This window comes from Tetrahymena thermophila (genome assembly GCF_000189635.1).
Source record: "Tetrahymena thermophila SB210 genomic scaffold scf_8254811, whole genome shotgun sequence".
NCBI classification, from domain to species: Eukaryota; Ciliophora; class Oligohymenophorea; order Hymenostomatida; family Tetrahymenidae; genus Tetrahymena; species Tetrahymena thermophila.
The window spans coordinates 153,145-169,844 of NW_002476567.1; the positions used below are offsets into that span (position 1 = coordinate 153,145).

General features: G+C 21.9%; 3 protein-coding genes across 3 annotated transcripts; all 3 read left to right on the forward strand. All coding sequences in view use genetic code 6, as the record gives it.

Moving 5' to 3' along the window:
* Positions 1–472: 472 nt before the first annotated feature.
* Positions 473–5,386, forward strand: TTHERM_00070779 (calpain family cysteine protease; the record flags this gene model as incomplete). Its single annotated transcript, XM_001470663.2, has 1 exon — positions 473–5,386. The coding sequence occupies one exon, from the start codon at positions 473–475 to the stop codon at positions 5,384–5,386; it is 4,914 nt and encodes a 1,637-aa protein (XP_001470713.2).
* A 1,529-nt stretch (positions 5,387–6,915) lies between these two features.
* Positions 6,916–11,844, forward strand: TTHERM_00070780 (hypothetical protein; the record flags this gene model as incomplete). Its single annotated transcript, XM_001007816.3, has 1 exon — positions 6,916–11,844. One exon carries the CDS (start codon positions 6,916–6,918, stop codon positions 11,842–11,844), a length of 4,929 nt encoding a protein of 1,642 aa, XP_001007816.3.
* A 475-nt stretch (positions 11,845–12,319) lies between these two features.
* TTHERM_00070770 (eukaryotic porin protein) lies at positions 12,320–14,425 on the forward strand (the record flags this gene model as incomplete). The annotated part of the gene is made up of 7 exons (XM_001007815.3): positions 12,320–12,365; positions 12,427–12,500; positions 12,688–12,852; positions 13,005–13,124; positions 13,393–13,583; positions 13,722–14,013; positions 14,333–14,425. 7 exons carry the CDS (start codon positions 12,320–12,322, stop codon positions 14,423–14,425), a joined length of 981 nt encoding a protein of 326 aa, XP_001007815.2.
* Positions 14,426–16,700: the final 2,275 nt, after the last annotated feature.

Below are 16,700 nucleotides of genomic sequence, written 5' to 3' on the forward strand. Positions count from 1 at the left end.
AAAATTTCATTTGAAATAATAAGTTAATTATCAATAAAAGTAATTTTAGAAAACAAAACCAAGCAAAGTAGAAGAAATAATTTCGTGAAAATAAATATACAAAATTATGAAGAATTAAATATTTTTCTTAGCAATATTATCATCTTTTATTCTTAAATTAACTATTTCAGATTAAATAAAGTAGATATATTCATCATCTTTAGCAAATTAGTTAAACTAAACCAGTAATTGGAGACCATTATCAATCTAAATAGCGAAATAATTGGATCTGGTATATGTTTCATGCGGAGTAAATGGTATTTCAATCATAGATTATTTAGGAACTTAGGTGCTTTATTAAATTAACTTTAACAACACTTATGTTTAAATATTTCAAGTATCTGATAATGGTCAAATGTTGTTTTTAGCTTAAAATTCAACAATCAAAGTATATTAATTAAATTTTACATTTAAAGCTTTTGAGTTTTTCAAAATGGCAGATGTAACCCTATTATAAACTATCGAACTTCCACAGTTTATCACATAAGCGATTTATGCAGAAGATATTGATTTATTAATTATCTCTGGATTTAATGGTTTAATTAGCTCATTCAATACAAAAACGGTGACTAATATCTACAAAAGTGGTTCATATTAGTTAGAAATTTAATCTATTACAGATATTTTTCTTTCTCAAGATTATTAATATATCTATGTAGGAGCATTTTTAAGTGGAATGTTTGTATTGAAAATCAATTAAGCAGTCGATAATATAAATAATTTATAAGATGAAACAATCTTTATCCTTGCTGGAACGGGAATAATGGGTGACACGGCTTAATCTTGCTTGTAAACAAGAGATTTTTATGTCTATTGCTATGATCTATGGACAGGATTATATTTTGCAAATGCTTAGTAACTAGCACAATCAAACTAAAACGAATTTCCAATAACATTTACATTTACATATTATTGGCCTTAAGTATAGCCAATTCCATCAATCCAAGCTCTTATAACCAACTCTGCAGAGACTATATTATTTTGTGCAGTAAGATCTTTTGGGATTTATCTGTTTGACATAAGATAACGTGATAAATTATAATTAATTTAGCTAATTAGCTCAAACTCTATCCCATTCTCAATTTAGCTTTCAAGAAACGAACTTTATTTGTATATGTCAAACAATCAAAATATTTATTCATTTAATTAAGTTTAAGTGAATTTGAATGATGATTTTCCCAATCTATTCAATATCCACTAATCAAATTTTAAAGAGATTCCTTTTAATTATAAGTAAAGGTGTTATACAGATTTATCAGACAGTTATCTTTTTGGAGCATTTGATTATGATGGTATCTATGTTTTTCCTATTTATAGAAACCCTTATAGACTTAATATAACAAACTTTTAAGTCTATCCTTTTTATACTGACGAATTGTTATTTGACTTACAAGGTAAATATATAATTTTCCCTCAGTATTTTAAAGGTCCAGTGCTTAGCATTTATCAATATTATCCTTTAGATAATAGCTTACAATAAAAAGATATTTCACCAATGAATATGAAATTAATTAAAAATTATTATTACAATACTTCTGATTATACTCCAAATATGGCTTTTAGTGTTGATAGAACTTTAGCGATTTAAAGCTTTTAATCATTTCTGATCCTTTATAACACAACAGACGTTCTTGATTTTCAAATTTTGTCTACATGGTAAAAACCAAATTATTTACTAGGAGATTTATACAATTCTATTATTGCTTAAAATAATAAATGGATATTTGGTATTTCTTTATAGTATGGGTATTTTCTATTAGATATTTAAAACAAAACAAACCCGTATTTAGCAAATTATTCTATTACCCATAGTGGATTTTCTTTAGTGGCTTCTAAATATTATAATTTAGCATATATAGCAGAATGTACATAAGGTTTTTCTATTTTAGATACAGCAGCCTTTCCTTAATTCAAATATATGTCAAGATTAAATATACCTGGATGTACGTTTATGGTATTACCCATTCAAAAAGATGAGTATATTTTGGTAACTTAAAACGATAAAGGTGTGCTAACTTTGATAGACATTAGAAATAAGTACAATCCTGTAATAATAAATTAAATATATTACCAAAACCAGTATTCTTAGGCTGTTTGCTCATGTAATACTATGAAGTATATTTTTATAACTATTTCTAATGGTATTCTTACGATGCCCTTTTTTAGCGAAGTTAAAATTCATACAGATGTTTTTTTAATGAAACACTTTCTAAATACATAATAACCTTAAAAACAAAAATATAGTAGGTAGAATTTTACATAGTCGGATAACAATTCTAATATTTTTAATGAATATATCTTTTAAGTTGGTTAAAATATAGTTTTGGATTTTATAATCCTCTATCCAATAAACTTAGGTATGAAAGTTTCTAATGTTTATTTTTATTAAAATGGAAACATAGTTAACATACCACAATATTTTACATTTGATTAATAATAGCAAAGTCTTTAAATGCAAATTAATTCTCAATTAATTGATAATAATTAAGCTATTTCAAACTTAAAAATAATATTAATTAAATCTTATACACCTTTGGATGCGACTTCTTTCATTTATTTTGCTGAAGACTCAGCTGACTTAGGAATAACTAATTCAACTTAATCTTTCCTTATTTATTAATATTTGATTAATTTAAATATTATTAATTTTGATGGGATAATAAATGAAAATTATAATGTATAAAGTGCATTCAATTTTGATTAAAAGCTTTAAAGCTAATTATTTGATTAAAAAATAATTTAAAATAGTTCCTACGAAGCGATACTCTAATAGATTACATAAAAAGTTAGTTTAACTATCAAGAAATCTTACTCTTACAACCCTTTTAAATATTATGTTATCTCTTCACTAAAGTTTGATAACTCAAATAGATTCTAGTTTATCTCTACAAATTCCCTCTAATCTATTTAAGTAATTTTATAAATAAATAGCGAAATTGGAAAATTAATTCATAAAAACCAAGATAGTGTAAATTTTTAAATTTCAGAATCACAAGACTAACTTCAAATAATAGGAACTTTGTAAAATGTTAACAAAGTGTTGTCATAGTAAATCATATTTGCTAATTCATCTTCGGTTAATCAAAACAGTTTATCAGCTATTTAAATAACAATAAATGACAATATAAATTACCCTTTAACAAATTCAATAAGGATTTTCGAATGCAATTTTATAAAACTTAAAAATTAAATTCAAGTGAATAAAAAATTCAATTTATAAAAGTAAATTGAAAATCAATTTAAGGAAGGAATTATCGATATTGAATCAGATATTGTAATACAATTTTCTTCAAAATCTTTTTATATAGGAGATACTCAAAAAATTACCTATTAAACATATGTTTAGAATTCAGATGGTGAATTTGTACTAATTCCTCCAAGTTTATGGCTTTAATAGCAAAGTAATGATAAACTAAATTTCAAAGGAACAACTACTTCTAGTATATATCGTAATTATTATAAGTTTAAGGTAAAAGCTACTGATGGATATACAACTGCAGCTGACTATTTTGTTGTATAAGTGAGTGGTATTCCCTTTACCTATGCTATAAACTTACTAATAAAAATTTTGGGCCCACTTCTAGGAATCTTGGGTTTATATTAATAAAGACACTTTTTCTACAACATTATATTTTAAAAATAAGTGACTTTCTCTAATGAAGAAGTTGAATGTGGATAAGAATATCAAAAAAAATTAATAATTATTGGTAAATAGAATGAAGATGCAATTTTTATAGTAAGGACACTATTCAAAAATGTTATGTAAAAACCTTAATAAAGACTTTCAAAAGGAGAAGTAGAATTACCATGTCATAGAGCTTCAGTTGATTAATAAGAAAATATGGATAACTTATCTGAAGAATAAAATAAAAAAAACCAATAAGATGAAATTAAATTCAAAGATTTTGAAAAACTTGAACAAAAAAACGGATTTAATATCTTTTTAAAAAAAGCAAATAACTAATAATATAAAAAACTTTTATCTAATTTTTTAAAAATTAAATCTAAAGGTGAAAAATCTAGTCTTGAAAAGAGATACCTAAATAAATCTGGGAGTTTAGTTTTATCTTAAGCAATTTAGGATATTATTAATTTTAAAATAAAACCTAGCACTTATTAAAAATAATCAAATGAGTAATATTTAAATGAGCTATAGGATGTGAATTCTGTTCTATAAAGGGCTATAAGGGCATAAATTTCTCGAAATTTACTAAAACATGATCAAAAATCTTAAATTATTTACGAACTTATTAAAAACTATTGCTTTTAGAATATCAATCAAAATAAAAATGATTGGTATAAAGCTATTATTAAGATATAATACAAAAGTAAAAGAAATTCTTAATAAAATAATAATTATAGTTCGTTTGATACTTTCCCTTCATTAGATTTTAAGTATGATCAGTTATTATTCATATTTTAATAGATTTTAAATATTGAAAAATCTGAAATAACAAAAATACCACACTCATTTAATTCGTTTAAAAAATATATTAACGTATATTTTAAAGATATAAATTTATATCTCTTTAGAGAAGTTATTTTTGCTGATGTTTTAGGATTTCCTCAAAAAAAACCTTCAGGCTTCCAGCCTTCAGTAGGGCAATCTATTCATATTAATTCATACAATTTTAGTTAAATTATTGCATTTAAAAAAAGAGAAATATGTTCATATCTAAGACCAATTTATTAATTTCTAAATATGGAATACAGTAAATACGGCTTTTCTAAAAATATGAGATTACCAGCTTGGCTCTAATTTGATTAAAAAAATGGCTTTATTATCTTACATGGAATTCCTTAATAGCAAGACATTGAAGAAATACTAATTAAAATTTATGATACTAATAAATACGTCATATAGTAATTTATAATAAAAATTAAATTTAGCATGCAAAGTGATAAATAATAATAGTAAATAGATGAAATATATACTGATTTAGAAGAGTCTAAGTAATTGATAACTTAAACAAAATATTAGCCTATATAAAAGATAAAAAAACCAATGATCTTATAATAAAATAGCCAAAGTAAATATTAATTTTTGAAAAATTTTTCTGATTCTTTATCGCCATCATCTCAAAATTAAAGTAGCTTTCAAAATGAATTAAAAATCAATAAATCAGTAATTCAAAATTTAAATTCTATTTAAAAAACTTACCCTGATTAAGATGATATTATTTAGGGAAGTATCGAATCAAACATAGGAGAGGAATTGAGTAAATCAGAAACAATTGCATTTTCAGTATTTACCACTCACAGAAATTCTATTTCTGAAAAGTAGGAACAACAATTTTTAAACTTTTAGCAAATATTCTAAACTGATGAAATCAATGAAAATTTATGATTGTCATACTTATCATTATATATATTAAATATAAAATTTTGTTCAAAAACTAAATTATTTTATTGAATTTATAAATCGAAACAAAAGTAAAGATTATTTTATAATATTTAGTTTTTTCTTATTTTTAATTTAATATATTTTTTGTGTTTTAAATATAATGAAATATTTTTATGACTTTAAAATACAAAAAAAAATGTTAAATTAAATCTTAAGAATAAAATTTTTTTTTTAATTTAAAATATTCTCCTTAAATTTAATTTAAATTCATCTAAAATAAATTATCATGTTAATATTTAAAAAAAAGAAAATAAAAATTTTGAGATGAAAATTATTTTTTTAAAAATTAATATTCTTCGACATCTCAACTTCTTTTCACTTTAGCCAAATGCCTAATTAAAACCTAGTGGTTTGTCTATTTTTGAGTTTAAATTTGAATAAAATATATTTGAAACTGTTAGTTGTAATATATAAATCATTGAAATATTAAAAAATTTTGTGCAAAAATTACAAAAATTTTTGAGAATAAAATATTTTGACAATAAATACTGGAACATTTTCGAATATATTAATCTTCCATTGCAAAAATAATATCCAAGTTTAAATAACAAGTGTTTTTCTTGATTAGCATAAATCAAATAGCTAGGATAAATAATTATTTTTTTATTACAATTATCTTTTAAATAAAAATTTTGAATGAGCCCTTTTATATAAATTATATATTATAGTATATTAATTTTATATTTTATTTTGACATTATCTTTATCAATTTTTAAATTAACTTATCCTAAATATGAGTTTTTAAAATTTTTATTAATAAGATTAGTTTAATAATCTTTAGCATAAAGAAAATTTTGCTTTCATAAAATAAAGTTTCTTTAAAGTAAAATAAATTATTCAACAAATATACAAAAGTAATTTATTCATTTTTTTTTAAAAAGTTAATTTTACAATAAAATAAAGTATGAGTTTATATTTAAAAATCATACATTATACTTCTTTCTATTTATCAAAGTTATTAATATAATTCATAGTTTATATACTAGAAACCTTGTTTTTTTATGTAAAAACTGCATTTTTTAAAATGCATTATTAATTAAAAAATTATTTAAAAAGCAAGAGAGATTTATAGAGAATAAGTCTTTTTAGGTAAGTAGAAATAAATAAATAATAAGATAAAAAAGATAATAATTATGAAGAGGTTCAATTTTAAAAAAATTTTTTTAGCATTTTATATTTTTAAGGAAGTTGTTCAAGTATAAATATAGCAAATTTATTCATCTTTTTTTGCTAGTACATTAAATTAAGAGTATTGTTAAACTCCTCTATCAATTTAAATAGCAAAAGAATCTGATTTAGTATTTGTATCATGCGGAGTTGATGGTATTTCCATAATTAATTAACTTGGAACCTAAGTTCTACAAACAATTAATTTTAATAATACTTAAATTCTAAATTTTTAAATCTCAAGTAATGGTAAGGTTCTATTTTTAGCTAATAATTCTTCACTTTAAGTCTATTAGTTAAAGTATATGTACAAAGCATTTGAGTTTTTTAAACTGGAAGAAGTTATTTTAGAATAAACAATTGATTATATGTAATTTATTACATAAATGATTTACATTAACGAAATTGAATAATTAATAATTTCAGGATAGAATGGCTTAATAACTTCTTACAATACAACTTAAAAATCTTAAATTCATACAATTGGGCTATTTTAAATGGAAGTCCAATATATTAGCGGTCTTTTTCTTTCTATAGATTATTAATATCTATTTGTAGGGGCCTATTATGATGGAATGTGTATATTAAAACTAAATTTGAGTCTTGACAGTAAAAATAATTTGCATAATTAAATTACATTTAATTAAGTTGGTACAGGAGTAGTAGGCTTTTCAGCTTAGTTTTGCTTAGCAACTAAAGATTTCTATGTTTATTGCTATGATTAATGGACAGGCCTTTATTATGCTAACACTTAATAATTAGCATAAAAAAATTAAAATGAAAATACTTATCCAATAAACTTTTAATTTGTATACTATTGGCCTGATTAATAACCAAATCCATCAATAAAATCACTTTTAACAAATTCTTAAGAAACTATTTTATTTGTTGGAGTGAGATCTCTTGGTGTTTATCTATTTGATATTATGCATCGCAATTAAATACAGCTAATTTAAGTTATAAGTACAGATTCAATCCCCTTCTCTATTTAACTTTCTAGAAATGAAAATTATTTATATGTAACAAACACATCAAGTGTTTTTGCATTCCCTTAAATTTAAACTAATTTGAATGATAATTTTCCTAATTTATTCAATACACATTAATCAGCTTTTAATGATTTGAAACTTGCTATTAAGCCTCGGTGTTATACAGATTTTTCAGACAATTACCTTTTTGGTGCTTTTGATTAAGATGGGTTTTTTGTTTTTCCTATCTTCAAAAATCCTTACAGACTCAATACAAAAATATTTAAAAATTATCCTTTTTAATTAGACACCTTGCAATTCGAATAAGAAGGTAAATACATTATAGTGCCAGAATACTATTAGGGAATTATTCTCAGTATTTATTAATATAATCCTCTAAATAATAGTGAGTAGTAGCAGGATATATCTCCTATGAATATGAAAATCGTAAAAGTATATAATTATGATACGAATTTTTATTCAGCATATATGGCTTTTAGTTTAGATAGATCAATTGCAGTCTAAAGTGTTTAAGAATTTCTAATAATTTATAATTCAACAAACATACTAGATATGTAAATTTTGTCTATTTGGTAAAAACCTAATCCTTTTATAGGCGATTTATCTGATGTCTGTATTTCACCTAATAATAAGTGGATTATAGGTATTATATTAGATTAAGGGTATTATGTATTAGATATTTCAAATAAAACAAACCCAACTTTAGTAAATTATTAGGTTTCTTTATCAGGAAGTTCTATACTACTTTCTACTTACTATAATTTAGCTTACGTTGCTGAAGGTGGTAAAGGTTTTGGTATCTTAGATTTAACCTTTCTTCCTTAAATTAAATATATGTCAAGATTGAGTATAACTGGATATTCATACATGCTATTACCACTTCAAAAAGAAGATTTTATCATAATAACGTAGAGTGATAAAGGTTTAATAACTCTTGTTGATATAACGAATAAATAAAATCCAATCATTATAAATAAAATTTTATATCTTAATCAACATGCTTAGGCTGTTTGCTCTTGCAAAACACTCAATTATTTATTTATTGCTATTTCAAATGGCATCTTAACAGTCCCATTCAAAAGTGATTTTCAAATTCATACAGAAGTTGCTTAAATTAAGCAATTTATTAATCCGAAATCCACTTAAAAGTTAAGATATAACAGGTAAAGTTTAACTCTAGCATCCAATTAGGCTAATATTACTAACGAATATATATTTTAAGTTGGATAAACTATTGTTCTGGACTTCACAATTCTGTATCCAATTAATTTAGATATGACAATCTCTAATATATATATTTATTAGAGTGGTAAAATAGAAAACTTACCAACATATTTTATGTTTGATGTTGAATAAAGCAGTCTCTAAATTTTAATTCAAAAAGATTTGCTTGGACTTAAAAATATAATATCTGATTTAATTATCATATTAATTAAAACATAAATCCCAATAGATAGTATTTCTTTTATATACTAATCATAGGATTCAGCTGATTTAGGAATTACTAATTCGACATAGGCAACACTTATTTACTAATATCTCATAAATCAAAATATTATCAACTTAGATGGTACTATTAATGATAATTATGACGTTCAGAAATAATTAACTTTTGATAACTAATTTTAAAATTTATTAATCGACAAATCTGTAATGTAAGAGAGTTTATACCTTGATGTAATGTCTTAAATTATATAAAAAGTAAGCATAACACTTAAAAAATCATACTCATATAATCCTTTCAAATTTTATGTAATTTCATCATTAAATTTTGATAATTAGAACAAATTTAAATATATTTCAACAAACTCTCTAGATACTATTACAGTTACTTTGCAGATTAATAGTAAAATTGGTAAATTAATCCATAAGAAGTAAGATAGCATTAACTTTTAAATATCAGACTCATAAGACTAGCTTTAAATTTAAGGCACTTTAGAAAATGTAAATAAAGTTTTACAATAACAAATCATATTCGCAAACTCTAGTCAGATTAATGAAATTAGCTCATCCACAATTTAAATTACAGTTAATGATAACATCAATTTACCCTTAACGAAATTGTTCAATATTTCTGAATGCACTTTTATTGTCCTCAAAAAATAAATAGCCGTCAATAAACATCTAAATTTATAATCATAAATTAATCAATAATTTGTTAATGCAGTTGTTGATATAGAAACTAATATTGCAATAACATTTTCTTCCAAAACATTTATAGTAGGAGATACTTCCTTAATAACGTATTAAGCTTATATTTAAGGATCAGATGGCGAGTTTATAATAATTCCTCCTAGTTTATGGCTTCAATAGTAAAGTAACGATAAGCTTAATTTCAGGGGTACAACAACTTCAAGCTTATATGGATAAATTTACAGATTTCAGATAAAAGCTACTGATGGTTATACTACAGCTGTAGATTAATTTACAGTATAAGTCTATGGAATACCTTTCACATACGCTTTAAACTTACTAATAAAAATATTAGGACCATTGATAGGAATTTTAGGAATATTTAAAGCAAGATATCACTTTTTTAATATAATATTTTCAGAGAGGGTGACTTTTTCTCAAGAAGAAGTTGAATGTGGTATTAAGTATAACAAATAACTAATAATTATAAATAAACAGTATGAAGATGGGATGTATATAGTGAGGAATCTTTTCAAGAATATTATGTAAAAAGATGTATTATTATAATAAAATAAATAATCTGGAATTAAAAAAAATAATAACATTTCTGATATTTAGCTAAAAAATATGGATAATTTATTTGAAACCAATATAAAAACTAATTAATTAGGTGAAAATTATTTCAAAGATTACTAAAAATTTGAGCAAACAAAAAAACTTACTATTGAAAAAGAGGCAAACTAATAATATATCTAAAAAGTACTATTAAATTTATCTAAATTCAAGAATAAGTGTAGCAAGTCAGATTTAGAAAAAAGATACCTTAATGAATCAGGTGGTTTAGTTTTATCTAAAGTTATTTAAGATATAATAAGTTTTAATATCAGACCTGATACTTATTCGTAAATTTCTGAACAATAATTCATAAATGAGTTGGTTGATGAGAATTCTTTAATTTAAAGAATTATTAGAGCATTAATCTCAAGATATTTACTTAAATTAGATAAAATATCTTAAATTATATATGAATTTATTAAGTTATAATGTTTTAATATAATCTAGCATAACAAAAATGACTGGTATAAGGCTATTATCAATATTCAGTATCGAAATTATCCTTTGTAAAATGAAGATTAAGAAGATCAGAATATTTTCCCTTTGTTGCATTTCAAATATGAATAGCTTCTATAAATACTTTAATAGCTTAATAATAATAATGATCACAAATTACTATAAAAAATTCCAAATTCATTTAGTCAACTAAAAAAATACTTTGATAAGTATTTAAATGGTGTAAATATATTTCTTTTGAGAGAAGTAATTTTTGCTGATGCTTATGGATTTCCTTAATATAAACCTTCAAGTTTTTAACCCTCAATAGGTTTATCTATTCACATTAATTCTTAAGATATCAGTTAAATCATAGCATTTAAAAAAAGAAATATTAACAAATACATTAAACCTATATTTAAGCTTTTGAATCTTGAATATACAAGATATGCTTTTTCAAAAAACACAAGATTGCCAACTTGGCTTTCATTTAATCTAAAAAAAGGAGTTATTTTCCTTTATGGAGTTCCTTAAAACTAAGATATAGAGGAAGTTCTTATTAAAATATATAATGATAACAAATATGTTATCTAATAATTTATTATCAACGTTAGTTTGAATGAATCTTAATTAAATAAAAAAATAAAATAATATGATTAAATAAACAATTAATTGGATTAATCTAAACTGCTACTTAGTTAGAATGAATAAAGATTACCTAAAAGACCTAAAATGAGAAGAAACATTTATAGTAGCAGTCACATCAAAGATAGCGAAATGTTATAAAGTCATTTTACTTCTTAGAAAAACTTAACCGATATAATGAAAAATAGCTTTAAATTAGAATATCCTATTAAAACCAATTAAAATTAAACTCTACAAAACGAAAATTTATAATTGATGAGCGAATCAAATAATATAGGAGATGAATTAAAAGAATAAGAACTAAAATCTTTTTTATTATTTTCACCTCACTAAAACTCTCTTTCTTCAAAAGAATCATAAACATCGAATATTTACATAAATGTTATAGCAAAAGATGAAGTCAAAGAAAATATATGAGAAATAAAGAGTTTCATGTTAAAATTTAAATTTATAATTATCACATAAATAAAAGTTGGATATATTGATTTTACATATCTTGTAAGGCTAGCATATATATAATTAATTTCTGTTACTGTTAAATTTATAAATGATAATTATTTGTTTAGAATTTTGCTTTCTAGAAAAACAAATATTAATTAAATTCATTTAAAATAAAAAATAATTTTTTTCAATTTAAAGAAAATAATAATTAAAAATAATTTTTTTCTCAAAATTCTATTTAATTAATTGTTTTTTTTTTTGAATATAAAAAATTATTTAAAATGCTTTGTTTTGAATAGATCTTATTTAATTAATATAAGTATTTGAAATTTGCATTTTTTTTAATAAAGAATGTAGAGAATTATATTTAATGTATTATATAAAGGGTAAATAAATATTAATAAATTAGCTAATATATTTTTATTGATAAATAATATTAAACAAAGATACAATGAGTTTTACTACAAGTTTTTCTGACATTTTTGATAATCAAAAAGGTATCTGATAATAAAAATAGTATCCTATTTAGCTTAAGAGAAATTAAATATATATTAATAGGTGTTTTGCAAACTGGTTATGTCCACAATAACTTTTCAACCTTCTCATTTACTAATTAAATATAGAATTAGTTTGTAATAAGTTGCAATCATACATTTAAGAACGAAAAAATAAATGACACAGAGATATAATAATTATTTTTTCAGTAATCATAACTTTTATCATTGATCGATGAAAAAATAAGCATTATTCAATCTCTTGTTATAATTCTAAAACTTTTTATTAATCCATTTTAATTTTTTTTAAATTTTATGAGAGTAGAAATTAAAGGCTAAGGTTTATTAGCGCATCGAAAACAATGGAACAACTTCTGTTCATAATAACGGTTTGCTTGAGCTTGATTATAAAAATGATGAGTGGAGATTTTCAAAAAAAATTGATGTAAATAGAAATATATCTATGAGAATTGATAAGCTCCTTTAACAAGTAATTGATAAAATAATTAGTTTATTATTTCTTTCCATAGAATTTTCAGCAGAATTACAATAGAAGTGTATGCTTGCTTAGCATAAAGCTCAAATCTCCTTTGAATTAATAATAAAGCTAATTTCAAAATATTAAAAATTTTTAAAATAAAGGAATTTGTGAAAGGACATACAATTTTTGGTAAATTTGATAAAGATTCTGACTCCTAAACTGAATCATAGCACAATCCCTGCATAGGTGTTTATAAAAATTTTGATAAATATGCATACAAGGTAAAAAATAATTAAATTACTTATTTATTAAACTTGCACTTACTTAATAAAATGTAGCATTTAGAAATTAATAAATTATAAGTATAAAGCTAATATTTAAATCTACTGTATTTTCAGTGATAATCGTTTTAAGTTTAAAAATTAATTAGGATAAAAATAAAATGTTAAATAAATTAAAGGTTTTACATTTCCAAGATAATTTATCTAACTTCTATATTGAAAGTTTATATTTATACTATATTTATTAATTTTTAAACTAAAAAATTAGGCAAAATTTAATATAGAAACATTAGTTGCATAACTTAAGGGTAAAGCAGTCTATGATAAGCATAGCAGTGAAGATAAAGAGTAATATGGTACTGGAGTTTCAGCAAGCTTTGATTTCAAATAAAACTTATTTTCTAATGCCAAGACTTTAGTCTATTACAATAGCTTGAATACATCAATGAATATGCAATAGTAATAAAAAATTACTCTAATTTAATTTTTCATTGTACTAGTAGCCTTTTTTTTAAAAAATTGATTAATAATAATATTTAAATTGAATAAGTGTAAATTAATTACTAAAGCAACTTTTTAACTTTACTTTTATTTTAGCTAAATGAAAAGATTATAAAGGGTCGATGACCATGAAGCTTCAAGCAGTTAAGGAGGAGAAATCTACTATACATTCTTGTATTCACTTTACTAAAAGTTAAATGATCATTTAAGTATTGCAGTTGAACTTAATCATGATTCTAATGAGAAAAAATTCGGAATGGTATTTGGTGGAAAATATACAAAATTTGATAATGTAATTTGCCGTGCTAAAATCGATGATAAATTTATCGTTAATTCCTCCTTCGAAATAGACATCAACAAAAATATTAAATTCACAATATCAAATATGGTAAAATACCCACATACATTTTCTTTTAATTTAATAAATTTAGTAAGTTAAATGGCAATATATGGTGCATTATAAATTTAGATTAAAGGCTGATTTATGTTTCTAGAAAAGAGCTCTAACCAAAAAATAACTTAAATAAGTTTTATAAAGAGTTTTAAGCCATAAATTATTATTTTAAATGTGTAATTTACAGCTAATAAAATATAATTGAGATTAGCTTAAAATATTACCCGAAAATATTAATCTATAATATTCAATTTAAAAAGATCACCACACCATCAATAAAATAACTTTATTAAAATAATTCAAAAATATTTAGATTGATTTGAGTCTAAGAAACAAAAAAGATGCAACAACTACTTCTTCTCATTATAGCTTCCCTATCGGTTTCTAACTTGATATCTAATAGTGAATATTTAATTCAAATAAAGTGGCTATTCATGCAAAAAATTTTATTAATTTTATTAGATTAATAACACTAGAAAGAAAGTACGTGTTCTTTGTTTTTGATAAAATTTATTTATTTTGTCTTTTAAAATAGCAAATTCACTTTTTTATTAATCATAAATATATTTATCAAATACAAAAATAATAGAGATTGTAATTTAATATTTCTAAAATAATTAAATAGTCTTTACTTAATTATAATCTAAAGGGCTTTGCTTTTATTAAAATGTCAGTCAGCTTAAATTTAATTAAATCATCTATTACAAAGTTAATTAGAAAGTTTTCAAAAGATATTTTATAAATTAGTTTTATTTTAATATAGAAATAAGAAAAATATCAATTATTTATTAAAAATTTATTTAAGAAATATAAAAATATTTTATTTAATTTTTTTTCTAATAATAAATGTTGGTTATAAAAACTTAATCTGCTTAATATATTAATTTAAGAATATTTCTTTTTCTTAAAATATTAGTCAGCTTAAGAATAATTACATCATCTATCAAAAAGTTAATTACTAACTTTTCAATAAAAATTGATAAATTAGTTTTATTTTAATATAGAAATAAGAAAAATATCTATTAATTATTAAAAATATATTTACAAAATACAAAAATATTTTATTTAATCTTTTTCTAATAAATAAATACTAGTTATAAAAACTTAATCTGATTAATATATTATTTTAAGAATATTTCTTTTTCTTAAAATATTAGTCAGCTTAAGAATAATTACATCATCTATCAAAAATTAATAACTAACTCTTCATAAAAATTGTACCAATTAGTTTTATTTCAAATATAGAAATAAGAACAATATCTGATTATTTGAAACTAAAGATATTCAGTCTGTATTTTTAATTATCATTCAAGCACATCTTTTAGATAGATTGAAATTTAATTTTGATTTTAAGAATGAGATCATCTAATTATTATTCAAATAAAAAGACAAATAAACAAACAAAAAAACTTAATTAATGATCGACTTTTTATTTCTACGCTTGAATGGATTAAATATAAAATATTAAAAATATTTTTACAAAAATTTATATTTTTAAATTGACATTTATGACTATGGTTAAATTTTAAAATGCTCTAAAACTAAGTAAATTTAGCTCTTTGAAGTTCAAATGGTATTTATTTATTTTTAGTATAGAAAAAAGAGATAAGACGCATAATTAGAAATTTGAGCTAGTATTAATTAAAAAACTTTTCCTTCAGTTGCATGGAATTATTTACTTGGAAGGTTTAGAAATTCTATTTTAATTTAAAATTAGATACAAAAAATAACTTATTATTCTGGTAGTTATTATTTTAAATTAGAGTATTTACAATTCCCCATTTGTTCTTTAGAATTTTTTATGAGATTATGTTTTTTTCTAAAATTTTTTGTTTAATTAACAAATTAATTAAGCCAGCGGAGTATTTCAATATATTTAAAAAATCACCTAAATTTCGGTTTCTCACTTAATTTTTTGTCAGTAATAAAGACAAATAATCTGAAATTGAAAAAACTTACCTAAATTTCTTAAATCAGATATTTTTTAAAAATAAACTTACAACCTCAACATTATTATTAAAAATTATAATCAAATAGATTTTTTTTAATTCTAGCAGCTTTTTCGCAGCTATGATAACATTTAGATTCATTATTAATCTTATAAATTAAAACGAGGACGGACAAGATTATTATTGTATAGATTCTATCATTTACGATACATAAAAAATTTGCAATAAATTTGTTAATTAGTAACTAATTGAAAATATGCTTAATTTATCTTTGATTCCTTAAAAAATAAATATTCTTTTTTAGATGAATTTTAAAAATTACAAAATAGAGGATTGAAAGATCTACAATAATAAAATACACTGCATGATAGGCTACAATATTTGTTCAAAACTATAATAGAGTAGTAGAGTTCAGCTAAATATACAAATATAATAGATTTAAATTTATAATAGCAATCAAAATTTTGTTAAAAGCTTACTTTTATTTTGTAATAAAAATTTAATTGGTTTTCAATAAGTTGAAATAGAGAGAAGCAGCAGATAGATAGATAGCCGTATTAGAAACACATAATCTATGAATCTTTTTTTAACTTTTTGATTGATAAAAATTACAAATTTATTTAAGCAGAGTTACCACTAACTTTTCTTATTAACTCATAAAAAAATGAACTATGCAAATTTTATGAAATGCATTCTCATGTGTTTGTAAATTTTGCATTAATTTATTTATTA